Raw genomic sequence first — 20,180 nt, 5'->3', positions numbered from 1 at the left:
GGAATATGACAATTTTTCAACTATGAAGTATCTAATTCGACTCGAAATAATTCTGAAAAATTTTCAAAAAAAAAATTTTGTTGTGTTCAGATAACGAAAGATATGCCCCTGTAGAGCTTTTCGAACCATATGGTAGAGCATGTAACCCATTTTTCTCTATCTCGCTTAGTTTTCGAGATATTCGCATTTTTGTGAAACAAGATATATTTCGTAAAAATCAAGCTTTTTCGCTAACACACTGTCTATTTTGAAGGAATATGACAATTTTTCAACTATGAAGTATCCAATTTGACTCGAAATAATTCTGAAAAATTTTCAAAAAAAAATTTTTGTTGTGTTCAGATAACGAAAGATATGCCCCTGTAGAGCTTTTCAAGCCATATGGTAGAGCATGTAACCCATTTTTCTCTAACTCGCTTAGTTTTCGAGATATTCGCATTTTTGTGAAACAAGATATATTTCGTAAAAATCAAGCCATTTCGCTAACAAACTGTCTATTTTGAAGGAATATGACAATTTTTCAACTATGAAGTATCCAATTCGACTCAAAATAATGCTGAAAAATTTTCAAAAAAAAATTTTTGTTGTGTTCAGATAACGAAAGATATGCCCCTGTAGAGCTTTTCAAGCCATATGGTAGAGCATGTAAACCATTTTTCTCTATCTCGCTTAGTTTTCGAGATATTCGCATTTTTGTGAAACAAGATATATTTCGTAAAAATCAAGCTTTTTCGCTAACACACTGTCTATTTTGAAGGAATATGACAATTTTTCAACTATGAAGTATCCAATTTGACTCGAAATAATTCTGAAAAATTTTCAAAAAAAAATTTTTGTTGTGTTCAGATAACGAAAGATATGCCCCTGTAGAGCTTTTCAAGCCACATGGTAGAGCATGTAACCCATTTTTCTCTATCTCGCTTAGTTTTCGAGATATTCGCATTTTTGTGAAACAAGATATATTTCGTAAAAATCAAGCCATTTCGCTAACAAACTGTCTATTTTGAAGGAATATGACAATTTTTCAACTATGAAGTATCCAATTCGACTCAAAATAATGCTGAAAAATTTTCAAAAAAAAATTTTTGTTGTGTTCAGATAACGAAAGATATGCCCCTGTAGAGCTTTTCAAGCCATATGGTAGAGCATGTAACCCATTTTTCTCTATCTCGCTTAGTTTTCGAGATATTCGCATTTTTGTGAAACAAGATATATTTCGTAAAAATCAAGCTTTTTCGCTAACACACTGTCTATTTTGAAGGAATATGACAATTTTTCAACTATGAAGTATCCAATTTGACTCGAAATAATTCTGAAAAATTTTCAAAAAAAAATTTTTGTTGTGTTCAGATAACGAAAGATATGCCCCTGTAGAGCATTTCAAGCCATATGGTAGAGCATGTAACCCATTTTTCTCTATCTCGCTTAGTTTTCGAGATATTCGCATTTTTGTGAAACAAGATATATTTCGTAAAAATCAAGGCTTTTCGCTAACAAACTGTCTATTTTGAAGGAATATGACAATTTTTCAACTATGAAGTATCCAATTCGACTCAAAATAATGCTGAAAAATTTTCAAAAAAAAATTTTTGTTGTGTTCAGATAACGAAAGATATGCCCCTGTAGAGCATTTCAAGCCATATGGTAGAGCATGTAACCCATTTTTCTCTATCTCGCTTAGTTTTCGAGATATTCGCATTTTTGTGAAACAAGATATATTTCGTAAAAATCAAGGCTTTTCGCTAACAAACTGTCTATTTTGAAGGAATATGACAATTTTTCAACTATGAAGTATCCAATTCGACTCGAAATAATGCTGAAAAATTTTCAAAAAAAAATTTTTGTTGTGTTCAGATAACGAAAGATATGCCCCTGTAGACCTTTTGAAGCCATATGGTAGAGCATGTAACCCATTTTTCTCTATCTCGCTTAGTTTTCGAGATATTCGCATTTTTGTGAAACAAGATATATTTCGTAAAAATCAAGGCTTTTCGCTAACAAACTGTCTATTTTGAAGGAATATGACAATTTTTCAACTATGAAGTATCCAATTCGACTCAAAATAATGCTGAAAAATTTTCAAAAAAAAAATTTTGTTGTGTTCAGATAACGAAAGATATGCCCCTGTAGAGCTTTTCAAGCCACATGGTAGAGCATGTAACCCATTTTTCTCTATCTCGCTTAGTTTTCGAGATATTCGCATTTTTGTGAAACAAGATATATTTCGTAAAAATCAAGCCATTTCGCTAACAAACTGTCTATTTTGAAGGAATATGACAATTTTTCAACTATGAAGTATCCAATTCGACTCAAAATAATGCTGAAAAATTTTCAAAAAAAAATTTTTGTTGTGTTCAGATAACGAAAGATATGCCCCTGTAGAGCTTTTCAAGCCATATGGTAGAGCATGTAACCCATTTTTCTCTATCTCGCTTAGTTTTCGAGATATTCGCATTTTTGTGAAACAAGATATATTTCGTAAAAATCAAGCTTTTTCGCTAACACACTGTCTATTTTGAAGGAATATGACAATTTTTCAACTATGAAGTATCCAATTTGACTCGAAATAATTCTGAAAAATTTTCAAAAAAAAATTTTTGTTGTGTTCAGATAACGAAAGATATGCCCCTGTAGAGCATTTCAAGCCATATGGTAGAGCATGTAACCCATTTTTCTCTATCTCGCTTAGTTTTCGAGATATTCGCATTTTTGTGAAACAAGATATATTTCGTAAAAATCAAGGCTTTTCGCTAACAAACTGTCTATTTTGAAGGAATATGACAATTTTTCAACTATGAAGTATCCAATTCGACTCGAAATAATGCTGAAAAATTTTCAAAAAAAAATTTTTGTTGTGTTCAGATAACGAAAGATATGCCCCTGTAGACCTTTTGAAGCCATATGGTAGAGCATGTAACCCATTTTTCTCTATCTCGCTTAGTTTTCGAGATATTCGCATTTTTGTGAAACAAGATATATTTCGTAAAAATCAAGGCTTTTCGCTAACAAACTGTCTATTTTGAAGGAATATGACAATTTTTCAACTATGAAGTATCCAATTCGACTCAAAATAATGCTGAAAAATTTTCAAAAAAAAAATTTTGTTGTGTTCAGATAACGAAAGATATGCCCCTGTAGAGCTTTTCAAGCCATATGGTAGAGCATGTAACCCATTTTTCTCTATCTCGCTTAGTTTTCGAGATATTCGCATTTTTGTGAAACAAGATATATTTCGTAAAAATCAAGGCTTTTCGCTAACAAACTGTCTATTTTGAAGGAATATGACAATTTTTCAACTATGAAGTATCCAATTCGACTCGAAATAATGCTGAAAAATTTTCAAAAAAAAAATTTTGTTGTGTTCAGATAACGAAAGATATGCCCCTGTAGAGCTTTTCAAGCCATATGGTAGAGCATGTAACCCATTTTTCTCTATCTCGCTTAGTTTTCGAGATATTCGCATTTTTGTGAAACAAGATATATTTCGTAAAAATCAAGCCTTTTCGCTAACAAACTGTCTATTTTGAAGGAATATGACAATTTTTCAACTATGAAGTATCCAATTCGACTCGAAATAATTCTGAAAAATTTTTGTTGTGTTCAGATAACGAAAGATATGCCCCTGTAGAGCATTTCAAGCCATATGGTAGAGCATGTAACCCATTTTTCTCTATCTCGCTTAGTTTTCGAGATATTCGCATTTTTGTGAAACAAGATATATTTCGTAAAAATCAAGGCTTTTCGCTAACAAACTGTCTATTTTGAAGGAATATGACAATTTTTCAACTATGAAGTATCCAATTCGACTCGAAATAATGCTGAAAAATTTTCAAAAAAAAATTTTTGTTGTGTTCAGATAACGAAAGATATGCCCCTGTAGAGCTTTTGAAGCCATATGGTAGAGCATGTAACCCATTTTTCTCTATCTCGCTTAGTTTTCGAGATATTCGCATTTTTGTGAAACAAGATATATTTCGTAAAAATCAAGGCTTTTCGCTAACAAACTGTCTATTTTGAAGGAATATGACAATTTTTCAACTATGAAGTATCCAATTCGACTCAAAATAATGCTGAAAAATTTTCAAAAAAAAAATTTTGTTGTGTTCAGATAACGAAAGATATGCCCCTGTAGAGCTTTTCAAGCCATATGGTAGAGCATGTAACCCATTTTTCTCTATCTCGCTTAGTTTTCGAGATATTCGCATTTTTGTGAAACAAGATATATTTCGTAAAAATCAAGCCTTTTCGCTAACATACTGTCTATTTTGAAGGAATATGACAATTTCGCTAACAAACTGTCTATTTTGAAGGAATATGACAATTTTTCAACTATGAAGTATCCAATTCGACTCAAAATAATGCTGAAAAATTTTCAAAAAAAAATTTTTGTTGTGTTCAGATAACGAAAGATATGCCCCTGTAGAGCTTTTGAAGCCATATGGTAGAGCATGTAACCCATTTTTCTCTATCTCGCTTAGTTTTCGAGATATTCGCATTTTTGTGAAACAAGATATATTTCGTAAAAATCAAGCCATTTCGCTAACAAACTGTCTATTTTGAAGGAATGTGACAATTTTTCAACTATGAAGTATCCAATTCGACTCGAAATAATGCTGAAAAATTTTCAAAAAAAAATTTTTGTTGTGTTCAGATAACGATAGATATGCCCCTGTAGAGCTTTTTAAGCCATATGGTAGAGCATGTAACCCATTTTTCTCTATCTCGCTTAGTTTTCGAGATATTCGCATTTTTGTGAAACAAGATATATTTCGTAAAAATCAAGCCATTTCGCTAACAAACTGTCTATTTTGAAGGAATATGACAATTTTTCAACTATGAAGTATCCAATTCGACTCAAAATAATGCTGAAAAATTTTCAAAAAAAAAATTTTGTTGTGTTCAGATAACGAAAGATATGCCCCTGTAGAGCTTTTCAAGCCATATGGTAGAGCATGTAACCCATTTTTCTCTATCTCGCTTAGTTTTCGAGATATTCGCATTTTTGTGAAACAAGATATATTTCGTAAAAATCAAGCCTTTTCGCTAACAAACTGTCTATTTTGAAGGAATATGACAATTTTTCAACTATGAAGTATCCAATTCGACTCGAAATAATGCTGAAAAATTTTCAAAAAAAAATTTTTGTTGTGTTCAGATAACGAAAGATATGCCCCTGTAGAGCTTTTCAAGCCATATGGTAGAGCATGTAACCCATTTTTCTCTATTTCGCTTAGTTTTCGAGATATTTGCATTTTTATGAAACAAGATATATCTCGTAAAAATCAAGGCTTTTCGCTAACAAACTGTCTATTTTGAAGGAATATGACAATTTTTCAACTATGAAGTATCCAATTCGACTCAAAATAATGCTGAAAAATTTTCAAAAAAAAATTTTTGTTGTGTTCAGATAACGAAAGATATGCCCCTGTAGAGCTTTTCAAGCCATATGGTAGAGCATGTAACCCATTTTTCTCTATCTCGCTTAGTTTTCGAGATATTCGCATTTTTGTGAAACAAGATATATTTCGTAAAAATCAAGCCTTTTCGCTAACATACTGTCTATTTTGAAGGAATATGACAATTTCGCTAACAAACTGTCTATTTTGAAGGAATATGACAATTTTTCAACTATGAAGTATCCAATTCGACTCAAAATAATGCTGAAAAATTTTCAAAAAAAAAATTTTGTTGTGTTCAGATAACGAAAGATATGCCCCTGTAGAGCTTTTCAAGCCATATGGTAGAGCATGTAACCCATTTTTCTCTATCTCGCTTAGTTTTCGAGATATTCGCATTTTTGTGAAACAAGATATATTTCGTAAAAATCAAGCCATTTCGCTAACAAACTGTCTATTTTGAAGGAATATGACAATTTTTCAACTATGAAGTATCCAATTCGACTCAAAATAATGCTGAAAAATTTTCAAAAAAAAATTTTTGTTGTGTTCAGATAACGAAAGATATGCCCCTGTAGAGCTTTTCAAGCCATATGGTAGAGCATGTAACCCATTTTTCTCTATCTCGCTTAGTTTTCGAGATATTCGCATTTTTGTGAAACAAGATATATTTCGTAAAAATCAAGCCTTTTCGCTAACATACTGTCTATTTTGAAGGAATATGACAATTTCGCTAACAAACTGTCTATTTTGAAGGAATATGACAATTTTTCAACTATGAAGTATCCAATTCGACTCAAAATAATGCTGAAAAATTTTCAAAAAAAAATTTTTGTTGTGTTCAGATAACGAAAGATATGCCCCTGTAGAGCTTTTGAAGCCATATGGTAGAGCATGTAACCCATTTTTCTCTATCTCGCTTAGTTTTCGAGATATTCGCATTTTTGTGAAACAAGATATATTTCGTAAAAATCAAGCCATTTCGCTAACAAACTGTCTATTTTGAAGGAATGTGACAATTTTTCAACTATGAAGTATCCAATTCGACTCGAAATAATGCTGAAAAATTTTCAAAAAAAAATTTTTGTTGTGTTCAGATAACGATAGATATGCCCCTGTAGAGCTTTTTAAGCCATATGGTAGAGCATGTAACCCATTTTTCTCTATCTCGCTTAGTTTTCGAGATATTCGCATTTTTGTGAAACAAGATATATTTCGTAAAAATCAAGCCATTTCGCTAACAAACTGTCTATTTTGAAGGAATATGACAATTTTTCAACTATGAAGTATCCAATTCGACTCAAAATAATGCTGAAAAATTTTCAAAAAAAAAATTTTGTTGTGTTCAGATAACGAAAGATATGCCCCTGTAGAGCTTTTCAAGCCATATGGTAGAGCATGTAACCCATTTTTCTCTATCTCGCTTAGTTTTCGAGATATTCGCATTTTTGTGAAACAAGATATATTTCGTAAAAATCAAGCCTTTTCGCTAACAAACTGTCTATTTTGAAGGAATATGACAATTTTTCAACTATGAAGTATCCAATTCGACTCGAAATAATGCTGAAAAATTTTCAAAAAAAAATTTTTGTTGTGTTCAGATAACGAAAGATATGCCCCTGTAGAGCTTTTCAAGCCATATGGTAGAGCATGTAACCCATTTTTCTCTATTTCGCTTAGTTTTCGAGATATTTGCATTTTTATGAAACAAGATATATCTCGTAAAAATCAAGGCTTTTCGCTAACAAACTGTCTATTTTGAAGGAATATGACAATTTTTCAACTATGAAGTATCCAATTCGACTCAAAATAATGCTGAAAAATTTTCAAAAAAAAAATTTTGTTGTGTTCAGATAACGAAAGATATGCCCCTGTAGAGCTTTTCAAGCCATATGGTAGAGCATGTAACCCATTTTTCTCTATTTCGCTTAGTTTTCGAGATATTTGCATTTTTATGAAACAAGATATATATCGTAAAAATCAAGCCATTTCGCTAACAAACTGTCTATTTTGAAGGAATATGACAATTTTTCAACTATGAAGTATCCAATTCGACTCAAAATAATGCTGAAAAATTTTCAAAAAAAAATTATTGTTGTGTTCAGATAACGAAAGATATGCCCCTGTAGAGCTTTTGAAGCCATATGGTAGAGCATGTAACCCATTTTTCTCTATCTCGCTTAGTTTTCGAGATATTCGCATTTTTGTGAAACAAGATATATCTCGTAAAAATCAAGGCTTTTCGCTAACAAACTGTCTATTTTGAAGGAATATGACAATTTTTCAACTATGAAGTATCCAATTCGACTCAAAATAATGCTGAAAAATTTTCAAAAAAAAAATTTTGTTGTGTTCAGATAACGAAAGATATGCCCCTGTAGAGCTTTTCAAGCCATATGGTAGAGCATGTAACCCATTTTTCTCTATCTCGCTTAGTTTTCGAGATATTCGCATTTTTGTGAAACAAGATATATTTCGTAAAAATCAAGCCTTTTCGCTAACATACTGTCTATTTTGAAGGAATATGACAATTTCGCTAACAAACTGTCTATTTTGAAGGAATATGACAATTTTTCAACTATGAAGTATCCAATTCGACTCAAAATAATGCTGAAAAATTTTCAAAAAAAAAATTTTGTTGTGTTCAGATAACGAAAGATATGCCCCTGTAGAGCTTTTCAAGCCATATGGTAGAGCATGTAACCCATTTTTCTCTATCTCGCTTAGTTTTCGAGATATTCGCATTTTTGTGAAACAAGATATATTTCGTAAAAATCAAGCCATTTCGCTAACAAACTGTCTATTTTGAAGGAATATGACAATTTTTCAACTATGAAGTATCCAATTCGACTCAAAATAATGCTGAAAAATTTTCAAAAAAAAATTTTTGTTGTGTTCAGATAACGAAAGATATGCCCCTGTAGAGCTTTTCAAGCCATATGGTAGAGCATGTAACCCATTTTTCTCTATCTCGCTTAGTTTTCGAGATATTCGCATTTTTGTGAAACAAGATATATTTCGTAAAAATCAAGGCTTTTCGCTAACAAACTGTCTATTTTGAAGGAATATGACAATTTTTCAACTATGAAGTATCCAATTCGACTCGAAATAATGCTGAAAAATTTTCAAAAAAAAAATTTTGTTGTGTTCAGATAACGAAAGATATGCCCCTGTAGAGCTTTTGAAGCCATATGGTAGAGCATGTAACCCATTTTTCTCTATCTCGCTTAGTTTTCGAGATATTCGCATTTTTGTGAAACAAGATATATTTCGTAAAAATCAAGGCTTTTCGCTAACAAACTGTCTATTTTGAAGGAATATGATAATTTTTCAACTATGAAGTATCCAATTCGACTCGAAATAATGCTGAAAAATTTTCAAAAAAAAATTTTGTTGTGTTCAGATAACGAAAGATATGCCCCTGTAGAGCTTTTCAAGCCATATGGTAGAGCATGTAACCCATTTTTCTCTATCTCGCTTAGTTTTCGAGATATTCGCATTTTTGTGAAACAAGATATATTTCGTAAAAATCAAGGCTTTTCGCTAACAAACTGTCTATTTTGAAGGAATATGACAATTTTTCAACTATGAAGTATCCAATTCGACTCGAAATAATGCTGAAAAATTTTCAAAAAAAAAATTTTGTTGTGTTCAGATAACGAAAGATATGCCCCTGTAGAGCTTTTGAAGCCATATGGTAGAGCATGTAACCCATTTTTCTCCATCTCGCTTAGTTTTCGAGATATTCGCATTTTTGTGAAACAAGATATATTTCGTAAAAATCAAGCCTTTTCGCTAACAAACTGTCTATTTTGAAGGAATATGATAATTTTTCAACTATGAAGTATCCAATTCGACTCGAAATAATGCTGAAAAATTTTCAAAAAAAAATTTTGTTGTGTTCAGATAACGAAAGATATGCCCCTGTAGAGCTTTTCAAGCCAAATGGTAGAGCATGTAACCCATTTTTCTCTATCTCGCTTAGTTTTCGAGATATTCGCATTTTTGTGAAACAAGATATATTTCGTAAAAATCAAGCCTTTTCGCTAACAAACTGTCTATTTTGAAGGAATATGACAATTTTTCAACTATGAAGTATCCAATTCGACTCGAAATAATGCTGAAAAATTTTCAAAAAAAAATTTTTGTTGTGTTCAGATAACGAAAGATATGCCCCTGTAGAGCTTTTCAAGCCATATGGTAGAGCATGTAACCCATTTTTCTCTATCTCGCTTAGTTTTCGAGATATTTGCATTTTTGTGAAACAAGATATATTTCGTAAAAATCAAGCCATTTCGCTAACAAACTGTCTATTTTGAAGGAATATGACAATTTTTCAACTATGAAGTATCCAATTCGACTCAAAATAATGCTGAAAAATTTTCAAAAAAAAAATTTTGTTGTGTTCAGATAACGAAAGATATGCCCCTGTAGAGCTTTTGAAGCCATATGGTAGAGCATGTAACCCATTTTTCTCTATCTCGCTTAGTTTTCGAGATATTCGCATTTTTGTGAAACAAGATATATTTCGTAAAAATCAAGGCTTTTCGCTAACAAACTGTCTATTTTGAAGGAATATGATAATTTTTCAACTATGAAGTATCCAATTCGACTCGAAATAATGCTGAAAAATTTTCAAAAAAAAATTTTGTTGTGTTCAGATAACGAAAGATATGCCCCTGTAGAGCTTTTCAAGCCATATGGTAGAGCATGTAACCCATTTTTCTCTATCTCGCTTAGTTTTCGAGATATTCGCATTTTTGTGAAACAAGATATATTTCGTAAAAATCAAGCCTTTTCGCTAACAAACTGTCTATTTTGAAGGAATATGACAATTTTTCAACTATGAAGTATCCAATTCGACTCGAAATAATGCTGAAAAATTTTCAAAAAAAAAATTTTGTTGTGTTCAGATAACGAAAGATATGCCCCTGTAGAGCTTTTCAAGCCATATGGTAGAGCATGTAACCCATTTTTCTCTATCTCGCTTAGTTTTCGAGATATTTGCATTTTTGTGAAACAAGATATATTTCGTAAAAATCAAGCCTTTTCGCTAACAAACTGTCTATTTTGAAGGAATATGACAATTTTTCAACTATGAAGTATCCAATTCGACTCGAAATAATGCTGAAAAATTTTCAAAAAAAAATTTTTGTTGTGTTCAGATAACGAAAGATATGCCCCTGTAGAGCTTTTGAAGCCATATGGTAGAGCATGTAACCCATTTTTCTCTATCTCGCTTAGTTTTCGAGATATTCGCATTTTTGTGAAACAAGATATATTTCGTAAAAATCAAGGCTTTTCGCTAACAAACTGTCTATTTTGAAGGAATATGACAATTTTTCAACTATGAAGTATCCAATTCGACTCGAAATAATGCTGAAAAATTTTCAAAAAAAAAATTTTGTTGTGTTCAGAAAACGAAAGATATGCCCCTGTAGAGCTTTTCAAGCCATATGGTAGAGCATGTAACCCATTTTTCTCTATCTCGCTTAGTTTTCGAGATATTTGCATTTTTGTGAAACAAGATATATTTCGTAAAAATCAAGCCATTTCGCTAACAAACTGTCTATTTTGAAGGAATATGACAATTTTTCAACTATGAAGTATCCAATTCGACTCGAAATAATGCTGAAAAATTTTCAAAAAAAAAAATTTTGTTGTGTTCAGATAACGAAAGATATGCCCCTGTAGAGCTTTTCAAGCCATATGGTAGAGCATGTAACCCATTTTTCTCTATTTCGCTTAGTTTTCGAGATATTTGCATTTTTATGAAACAAGATATATTTCGTAAAAATCAAGCCATTTCGCTAACAAACTGTCTATTTTGAAGGAATATGACAATTTTTCAACTATGAAGTATCCAATTCGACTCAAAATAATGCTGAAAAATTTTCAAAAAAAAATTATTGTTGTGTTCAGATAACGAAAGATATGCCCCTGTAGAGCTTTTCAAGCCATATGGTAGAGCATGTAACCCATTTTTCTCTATCTCGCTTAGTTTTCGAGATATTCGCATTTTTGTGAAACAAGATATATTTCGTAAAAATCAAGGCTTTTCGCTAACAAACTGTCTATTTTGAAGGAATATGATAATTTTTCAACTATGAAGTATCCAATTCGAGTCGAAATAATGCTGAAAAATTTTCAAAAAAAAATTTTGTTGTGTTCAGATAACGAAAGATATGCCCCTGTAGAGCTTTTCAAGCCATATGGTAGAGCATGTAACCCATTTTTCTCTATCTCGCTTAGTTTTCGAGATATTCGCATTTTTGTGAAACAAGATATATTTCGTAAAAATCAAGCCTTTTCGCTAACAAACTGTCTATTTTGAAGGAATATGACAATTTTTCAACTATGAAGTATCCAATTCGACTCGAAATAATGCTGAAAAATTTTCAAAAAAAAAATTTTGTTGTGTTCAGATAACGAAAGATATGCCCCTGTAGAGCTTTTCAAGCCATATGGTAGAGCATGTAACCCATTTTTCTCTATCTCGCTTAGTTTTCGAGATATTTGCATTTTTGTGAAACAAGATATATTTCGTAAAAATCAAGCCTTTTCGCTAACAAACTGTCTATTTTGAAGGAATATGACAATTTTTCAACTATGAAGTATCCAATTCGACTCGAAATAATGCTGAAAAATTTTCAAAAAAAATTTTTGTTGTGTTCAGATAACGAAAGATATGCCCCTGTAGAGCTTTTGAAGCCATATGGTAGAGCATGTAACCCATTTTTCTCTATCTCGCTTAGTTTTCGAGATATTCGCATTTTTGTGAAACAAGATATATTTCGTAAAAATCAAGCCTTTTCGCTAACAAACTGTCTATTTTGAAGGAATATGACAATTTTTCAACTATGAAGTATCCAATTCGACTCGAAATAATGCTGAAAAATTTTCAAAAAAAAATTTTTGTTGTGTTCAGATAACGAAAGATATGCCCCTGTAGAGCTTTTGAAGCCATATGGTAGAGCATGTAACCCATTTTTCTCTATCTCGCTTAGTTTTCGAGATATTTGCATTTTTGTGAAACAAGATATATTTCATAAAAATCAGGCAATTACAGACGAAGATATTTCATCCATGAATCACAAATGTATTAGATATGCAAAATAAGCACTATGAAATTTTCAAGTCATTGAAATCACATCTAGAATATATACTAATTTCAGTAACTTCCAACTACTTGGATGTAAACAGAATATTATTTTAGTATCAAATAAATCAATGTTGAATTCAATTACTCTCTGAATAATTATAGATTTCGATTCTTGCACCATCTATCAACGAGTGTACAAAGTTAATTAAATTAAATCTCATTTCTCGCGTCGACAGTTTTCTATAAAACAAAGTGGATCATTAAAATCCCCAAAATTTTTATACATCTTTCTTGTGCTATTCATCGTGAGATGGCGAAACTCGACATAGAAAGTAAAGACAGTCATTCGACAACTTCAGCCATTCATCACAAGATGGAGCTGACCTACAAATAAAAAGTAAAGACAGTCATTCGACAACTTCAGCCACTCATCACAAGATGGAGCTGAACTACAAATAAAAAGTAAAGACAGTCATTCGACAACTTCAGCCACTCATCACAAGATGGAGCTGAACTACAAATAAAAAGTAAAGACAGTCATTCGACAACTTCAGCCACTCACCACAAGATGGAGCTGACCTACAAATAAAAAGTAAAGACAGTCATTCGACAACTTCAGCCACTCACCACGAGATAGAGCTGACCTACAAATGAAAAATATGGACACAATGTTTCTACTACTCTCCGTACGATGGCAGTTATGTGACCATTGCACAGTAAAATGTTAGTGACCATTGTGTAAATACCGTGACCAATATAGAATAAAAAATGAGAAAACTTCATGTCACGGCAGATGGCGCTGCAATACAGAAAGAAATATGAACATAAAATGTTCACCTATTTTCACACAGCCTTATCATTTAAACAATAACCAATTTTTTGCGATTTGTGAATGTGCGACGCATAAATGTTCTGACTGCATAAAAACTGATTTACAGAAATCTGGTGAAATAAAACAATTTAAATGAGATATTTATTATATAATCACTTGAATTTATGATAAATCTACAAAACATGGAATATATTCTCCATATAAACTCTTGTATGTTTGTAAAAATTAGAATATAACAATTTTAATTTTCTAAGTACATATAAATAATTACGAAAACTGTGGTCGTCACAATAAAACTTATAATTAGAAAAACATATTTTACAATGTACAACAGATAAATACTGATAACCAGTAAATGTATCAATTTATCCAAATACTGTAAATTCAAAGAGAAATTGATACCTGTTCGGAAACAAAAATCGCTCTCTGAAATAGATACATGTGTAGGTTTGATGAATCAAAAACCAACTGTTCGAATCAGAACTGATAAATCAGTTGATTTAGTTGTCATTTGATTCATCAAACCTGCATAATTTTGAATATATGAAAATTTTGAAGTAATTCGAAGCAAACTCAGAAAACTCTACTTTTGAAAGCCTGGAGATATAAATAAATTTTTTCTCAACTGGAAATCAATGCTGGTAAAAATATAGAAAATGGAATGTTTATTTGGATATAAATTGGTGCAGACTTGTATGCCTTTTGATCAATGTTTAATGCTCTATAATATAAACTAAAGTATATCATTTACACAATTTTCAACGTTGCTGAAATCATTTAATGAAAAACAGGATTTTTCTTTTGAGCTTGTTTTTAATTCTGTTTCCATTTAATTTCAAAAATACTCAAATTGTATAAGATAGTGGTCAATTTAATGGAAATGAATGTTTATAGTAGAGAAAATATATTCATCATTCTGCTAGATAGTGGAAAGTTCAATGTCAATGATACACAATCGTTTACAAGATTATTTTTATACAACTTTCTTAATGCGATTCAATAACAAGCTACATTTATATGATACCGAATTATTGAAATGTTTTTAATTCACTAGTCTAAACTGTCAAAAATTTGCTAAAATATTTCCTACTCCATACTTTAATATATAGAATATATATTGAAAAACTCTCTTAATATTGCCCGTCATTATAAATGAAATTATTTACAAAAATAACCGTTCACTTTTTCTATTGCTGGCCAAATTCTTCATTATTTATCATCTAAATAATATATTATGAAAAGATTAAATTCGAAGGTATAAGAAGTTAAACAGAAATATTCTCCAGAGGAGATAAAATTTGAAAATATGGTCCTCAGTGATATTTGTTGCTGAATTATCTGACTAATACTCTAGATGGAATACAAGTGACAGATCTCCATTTCGAAAAAATGCCTCAAAAAACAAATACTGAGTGAATTTTTTCCATGACTTTGTACTAAAATGTAACTTGGAGAATTGGTTCTCACAGTGTTCAAATTGGAACCCGCAAGGTCTAGAAATTAACAAAGTTATTATGAATGAAAATGCAACCTTTTCTTCCTTTATTGGAAAGTTTTACAATCCTTGTTTCCAAAGGTTTATCTCAAAATGTTAGTCTTCATTTACTATTTGTCTTTTATTTTTACTTTTCTCCATATCTCCAGATCTAGTTTGAGAATTCATTGAGGTACTGAGAACGAATCAATGTCAATATGAGAAAATCCACGTATCTCAGTATGTTTTATTAAAAGTGTGACTGCATATTCAGGCAATATTTACTTTCTATTAATAACTGCAAAACAAAACCTAAAAGTTAATGAAGATTTTTAATAAGTTATCAAAAAATCTTGTTCACCCAGTATATTTTTTAGGTAGTCATTTAATAAATCTTTGGAATACTGCTCGCTGCCTGTTTTGATCTCCCCATATTATAAAAAAAAGTCACTATGAAATTAACGTTTGATCCCCTGTATTAAATTGTTTACCTCCTAATGAATGGGTGATATATTACAAGCATTGATCAATTATATTCAGCTGTGTTCAATTGACTTGAGTAACTTTTCTATCCAAATTTGAAAAACGTGCATCTATCCCTTTTCTTTGGATAGGTACATTGTGAGTCATAATAAGATCAACAAACTTCGAAAATAACATTGACTTTGGGAAAAATCCACGATTATATATTCCTCAAGAAGAGGCAAAATCTCAAATTTCAGATACTGTTCCATATTTTTTCCATTTTAGCAAAGTTTGATGTGAAGAAAGTGGAAACACGCTTGAAATCATTTCTAAAGACCCATCACAGTGCAAAGATATCTCCGGCCGAGAATTTACACTTTATAATTAGGGTTGGCAATGTTTAAAACACTGATTAAAACACTACAAAACTAAATATCACGTTTAAAACATAATTAAAAACAGTTTGTTTTAAACATGTTCAAAACACATAAAAAAATACATTATAATTTTTGTTAGAAGAAACTCATTTTATGGTATGTTTTTTACCAAAGAGTTGGCAACTTCGATATTACTAGATGGGATTCCCCTGAATGACAAACGGTAATGCGGCGAATGTTCGTAAAACGCGGGGATTTCCTGGCTTGCTTTTGTTCAGCTAGATAGAGTGAAAGCCCAACGAAATCAATCAATTCATGTTCATTCAATTCATGTTATAGATTCTTTCTCACACAAACAACTGAAGATATGAAATCATCTTAAGAACTGGGAGAGACATTTTATAAAACATATTTTATGATTTTCAATTTATTCTATAGGTTGATAGGTATTTTATATTCGAGACAATGAAATAGAGAGCAAAGAAATCAGATCAAAATAATTCAACTTTGGGAATTAGTAAATCTGTAATTAACTAAGCTTGTTGATCTAACTATGATTCACCCCGAACAAAACGAATTTTGAAAAATGTATACTTATAATTACAATATGTCTAAAATACAGTAGTGATGGCGATAATCACGTGATGGTTCTAAATGAAGGATAAGATTCAACAAAAGATCAACAATCGTGAGACAAATTAATTAAAAAAATATGTATCGATCTTCCTTACCAAACTATTTTAAGAGCTGCGAGTTATATATTTCTTCTAATTTCCTAATCACGAAGATTTTTTAAGAGAATGTGAAAGTAGATTTAAAATTATTTAAACACATAATGGAAGTACAAAACATAAACCACAGTTAAATATATACAAAAATATATATGATATATATAATATAAAAAACTATCAACAAATATTCCGGCGAGGTGGAACGTTTGGTATCTGCGAAGGAATCGGCACCGGGAATGGGGGGGGGCTATTTTAATTTTCATTCAAGCAGTTCTGCAGTCAACGGTGCTTGAAGTAATTACTCTCATCAACTGTACTAAACATTTTCAGGGAAAGGGAGAGGAGTTATCACAGAGATTATTTACACAAAAGATAAAAGAGTATTATACAGGCTGATAGTTGAGAATAGTGGATATGTGGAGTTTCTCTGTCGATTGAATTAAATTTGAGAATTACAGAGTAATTATAATTTGAAGAAAAGTGAAACTCATCACAATAGAAAATACGACGAGTTTAGGTACGGGGAATGTTCCTCCTGATGAAAATCAAGTAGTTTTCATAAAAGAGCTCTGAAACAACGCATTTTAAACTTATCATTTCAACCTTTTTCTTTAAAAAATCATTTAAATACTTAAAAAAGAGGAATGAAATAATGCATTCAACATTTAAAGAGATTCGTTTCTATTTCACCTTTTGGCAATATCGGTTATGGCTAATAAAGGACAATGAATCTGTTACCTGTATGACATGCTGTTCTGTTTACTCATGTTTCGAGACTTTCTGTGACAAATGACATTTTGTGCACCTAACCTATCTTTCTCTATATAAATAAATACAAAACAACTGTTGTTTATGTGGCTTGTGGAGGTGGTATTGAACTATAATTTATATTTTGCCCTAATTGTTGATTTATAAAGATAATTTTCCTTTTTGAAAGTAGAATATCTAGGTAAGTATAAATTTATTTCAACTTGATATAGGCGCTGTTGCCACTACGTGAATTAGAAACAAATCCCTTCAAAAATTAAAACTCAACATTTGAAACATCAATTTTAATACTTTTCGAAGTGAATTTGAAAAACTCATGAATTAAAACTCAACTTTATTTTGTTCAAACTTGCATTTGCTGTAATAACCCAAATTGAGGAACATTCCCCATTCAAGGTTTAAAAAAAACTGAAAACATAAAAGTTATTACCAAAGTAATAGAAACAAAGATGTTTTTTCCGACACCAAACTTTTACTTTTCAACAGGTTTTCAGCCTTTTTATTAATTTGATTTTTGTATAATCATACATACATATTGAACAGATTTGTAAACTTTGGCATAAAAATAATTGTATAAAAACACTTTACCCGGGAGTTAATTTATAATTTGTCATTTTTCAATAATTCTTTGAAATTTCAAAACCGAAACAAATAAAACACAAATTTTACATATATGATGGAATCGGCCGATACTTGTTAAAAATCCATAACGTATTCAAGAAACACTTTTCGCTAAACAGTTTCCCAATTTATTTTCTTCTGTTAGATATTTTTAAAAACGCCAAACCGCTGGATATCATTCGAAACACGAACACATTTCTCTGGGAACTCTCAGCCTGTATAATGTAAAAAAGAATACGTATTTTGATATGCCGTTTCAAACCACTATCAAGAAACGTTTCAGGGATATACCTTCCATGCGAAACCATTTTTTTGATCGAATTAATTGGCCCCAACTAACAACAACAACCAAACTACCGAAACCCTACGAATAATTTTCATCGTTCCCAAAACCCAGTCACTCCCAGCAGATACGGGGCTGAGATCGTTCTTCCTGGCCGAATAAAAAAAATCTCTATAAAATCTTACTAAAAATCTAGATTGAAGCCGGCGTCACTGTCGAAAGAATTCAACAGATCCTGATCGGTGAAGGTGCCCGAGTCGCCTGTTGTCAAATTGTCCAGGAACTCGAAATTGAAGTCAGCCTGCGGGTTGAACGTGCTTAGGATGTTGTTCTGGGGATTTGAAGGGGCGCCGCTCAGCTGATTGTTCATGGTGGTTTGCTGCTGGTTCGAGACGGAGAGCGACTGGGATTGCTGCATGTGGATGTTTGACATGGACATCTAGAAAAAAAAAACATTTTGGCTGATGATACAGTGAACATTTTTTGAGTGTCATCATTAGATGTTGGCAATCTTGGCCAAAAACCCACTAATGTTGGGTTTCAATTTTTAAAGGGATTTGTTTCTAATACACATATTGGCAACAGCGCCTATATCAAAAAATTATACGTACCTAGATATTCTATGTTAAAAAAAGGAAAATTATCTTTATAAATCAACAATTAAGGCAAAATACAAATTATAGTTCAATACCACCTGCACAAGCCACATAAACAACAGTTGTTTTGTTATTTGTGTATATAGAGGAAGATAGGTTAGGTGCACAAAACGTCATATGTCACAGAATGTCTCGGAACTCGAAACATAAGTAAACAGAACAGCACGCCTCTGAAATATGTCATCTTTGTTTGTCTCATACAGGTAACAGATTCAATGTCCTTTATTAGCTGTAACCGATGTTGCCAAATGGTGAAATAGAAACGAATCCCGTTAAATGTTGAATGCATTATTTCATTCCTCTTTTTTAAGTATGTAAATAATTTTTTTAAGAAAAAAGTTGAAATGATAAGTTTAAAATGCGTTGTTTTGGAGCTCTTTTATGAAAACTACTTGATTTTCGTTAGGAGGAACATCTCCATTGACTGGTAAAATACGAATATTTTCAATAGAGTTTCACTTCATGTATCTTCATAAAAATAATTGCAAGTAACTCAATTAGTATTTCGAAAAATCAGGCGTTCCAAGATATACGAGCTGTACTTACGTGCGAGTTATGTTGCTGCATAAGGTTTTGCTGCTGCTGCTGTTGCTGTTGCATGTGCAACATGGCTTGATTCATGTTGTTCATTTGAGTCATCGGGCTGTTGTTTTGCGACAAAACTTGCCCCTGGATCAGTCCCTGGTTTAAGCTCTGCTGGCCGCCTAGGCTGCCAGACACCATGCCTTGTTGGCTTCGAAGCTGCTGGTGCTGCAGAACGGACATTTGCTGGATATTGTTCGAGTTTACGTTGAAACCTGTTGGAGAAATGGAAGTAATGTTAATAAATCAAAACTTCAAAACAAATAGAGCAATTGAACAAAAATAAAAAATTAAGAGATTCCAAGCCAAGTTACTTCACGACGTTTCGGTTGTTGGTGTTCACATTCATCTTCGGGTTTTTTACTTGTATTTTATTTCACTATTATTTCATTTCAGGTTCTTTTGCTTAATATAGTTGTCATTTTCGGCTATTCATTTTCAATCCCCTTTTTCAGTTCTTTCAAATCATTTTATATAATATTAGACAAAGAAAATCTGAACTAATGAAATTCAGAATAGTATTTATTTTTCTTATTCTTCACCATCAATTAAATGTTTAGTACCTTGTTGGAAATTGGGTCGCATGGGGTTGAAATTGGAGCTCTGTTGTTGGGCCATGAGCAGATGCCTCCACTCGCTGCTGTTGTGCTGATCCAGTCCTGGCAAAGGACCTTGTTGTCTGGCATACATCACTGTTCTCTGTTGCATCTGCGATTGATGCTGCTGCTGCTGTTGCTGCTGCTGCTGCTGTTGGGGCAGCAGGAACATATTGGAACGCATCATCGGACCTGCAATAGGAACATATCATTGTCATCTGCGAAGAAACTCACACGAATGAATGTCAAGATTTGATTGAAAAAAACAGTTCAAATCACTTTTTTCAAATATAATAA

The 20,180-nt window shown here is 31.7% G+C and overlaps 1 protein-coding gene across 6 annotated transcripts in view; it reads right to left on the bottom strand.

Moving 5' to 3' along the window:
- Window positions 1–13,463: 13,463 nt before the first annotated feature.
- LOC111504612 (uncharacterized) overlaps window positions 13,464–20,180 on the bottom strand; it is a 49,016-nt gene continuing 42,299 nt past the window's right edge. For all 6 annotated transcript variants that reach the window (XM_023159512.2, XM_023159369.2, XM_023159294.2 and 3 more), the window contains 3 exons: window positions 19,851–20,075; window positions 19,252–19,502; window positions 13,464–18,488 (listed from right to left, as the gene is read on the bottom strand). In XM_023159512.2, coding sequence (XP_023015280.1) covers window positions 18,234–18,488; window positions 19,252–19,502; window positions 19,851–20,075 — 731 coding nt within the window. In that variant the 3' untranslated portion in view covers window positions 13,464–18,233. The remainder of the gene's footprint in view (window positions 18,489–19,251; window positions 19,503–19,850; window positions 20,076–20,180) is intronic.

This window comes from Leptinotarsa decemlineata, unplaced genomic scaffold (genome assembly GCF_025532065.1).
Source record: "Leptinotarsa decemlineata unplaced genomic scaffold, Ldec_3_MD MMD2_tig00026361_RagTag_RagTag, whole genome shotgun sequence".
NCBI classification, from domain to species: Eukaryota; Metazoa; Arthropoda; class Insecta; order Coleoptera; family Chrysomelidae; genus Leptinotarsa; species Leptinotarsa decemlineata.
This window is presented reverse-complemented; position numbering and strand designations above follow the sequence as displayed.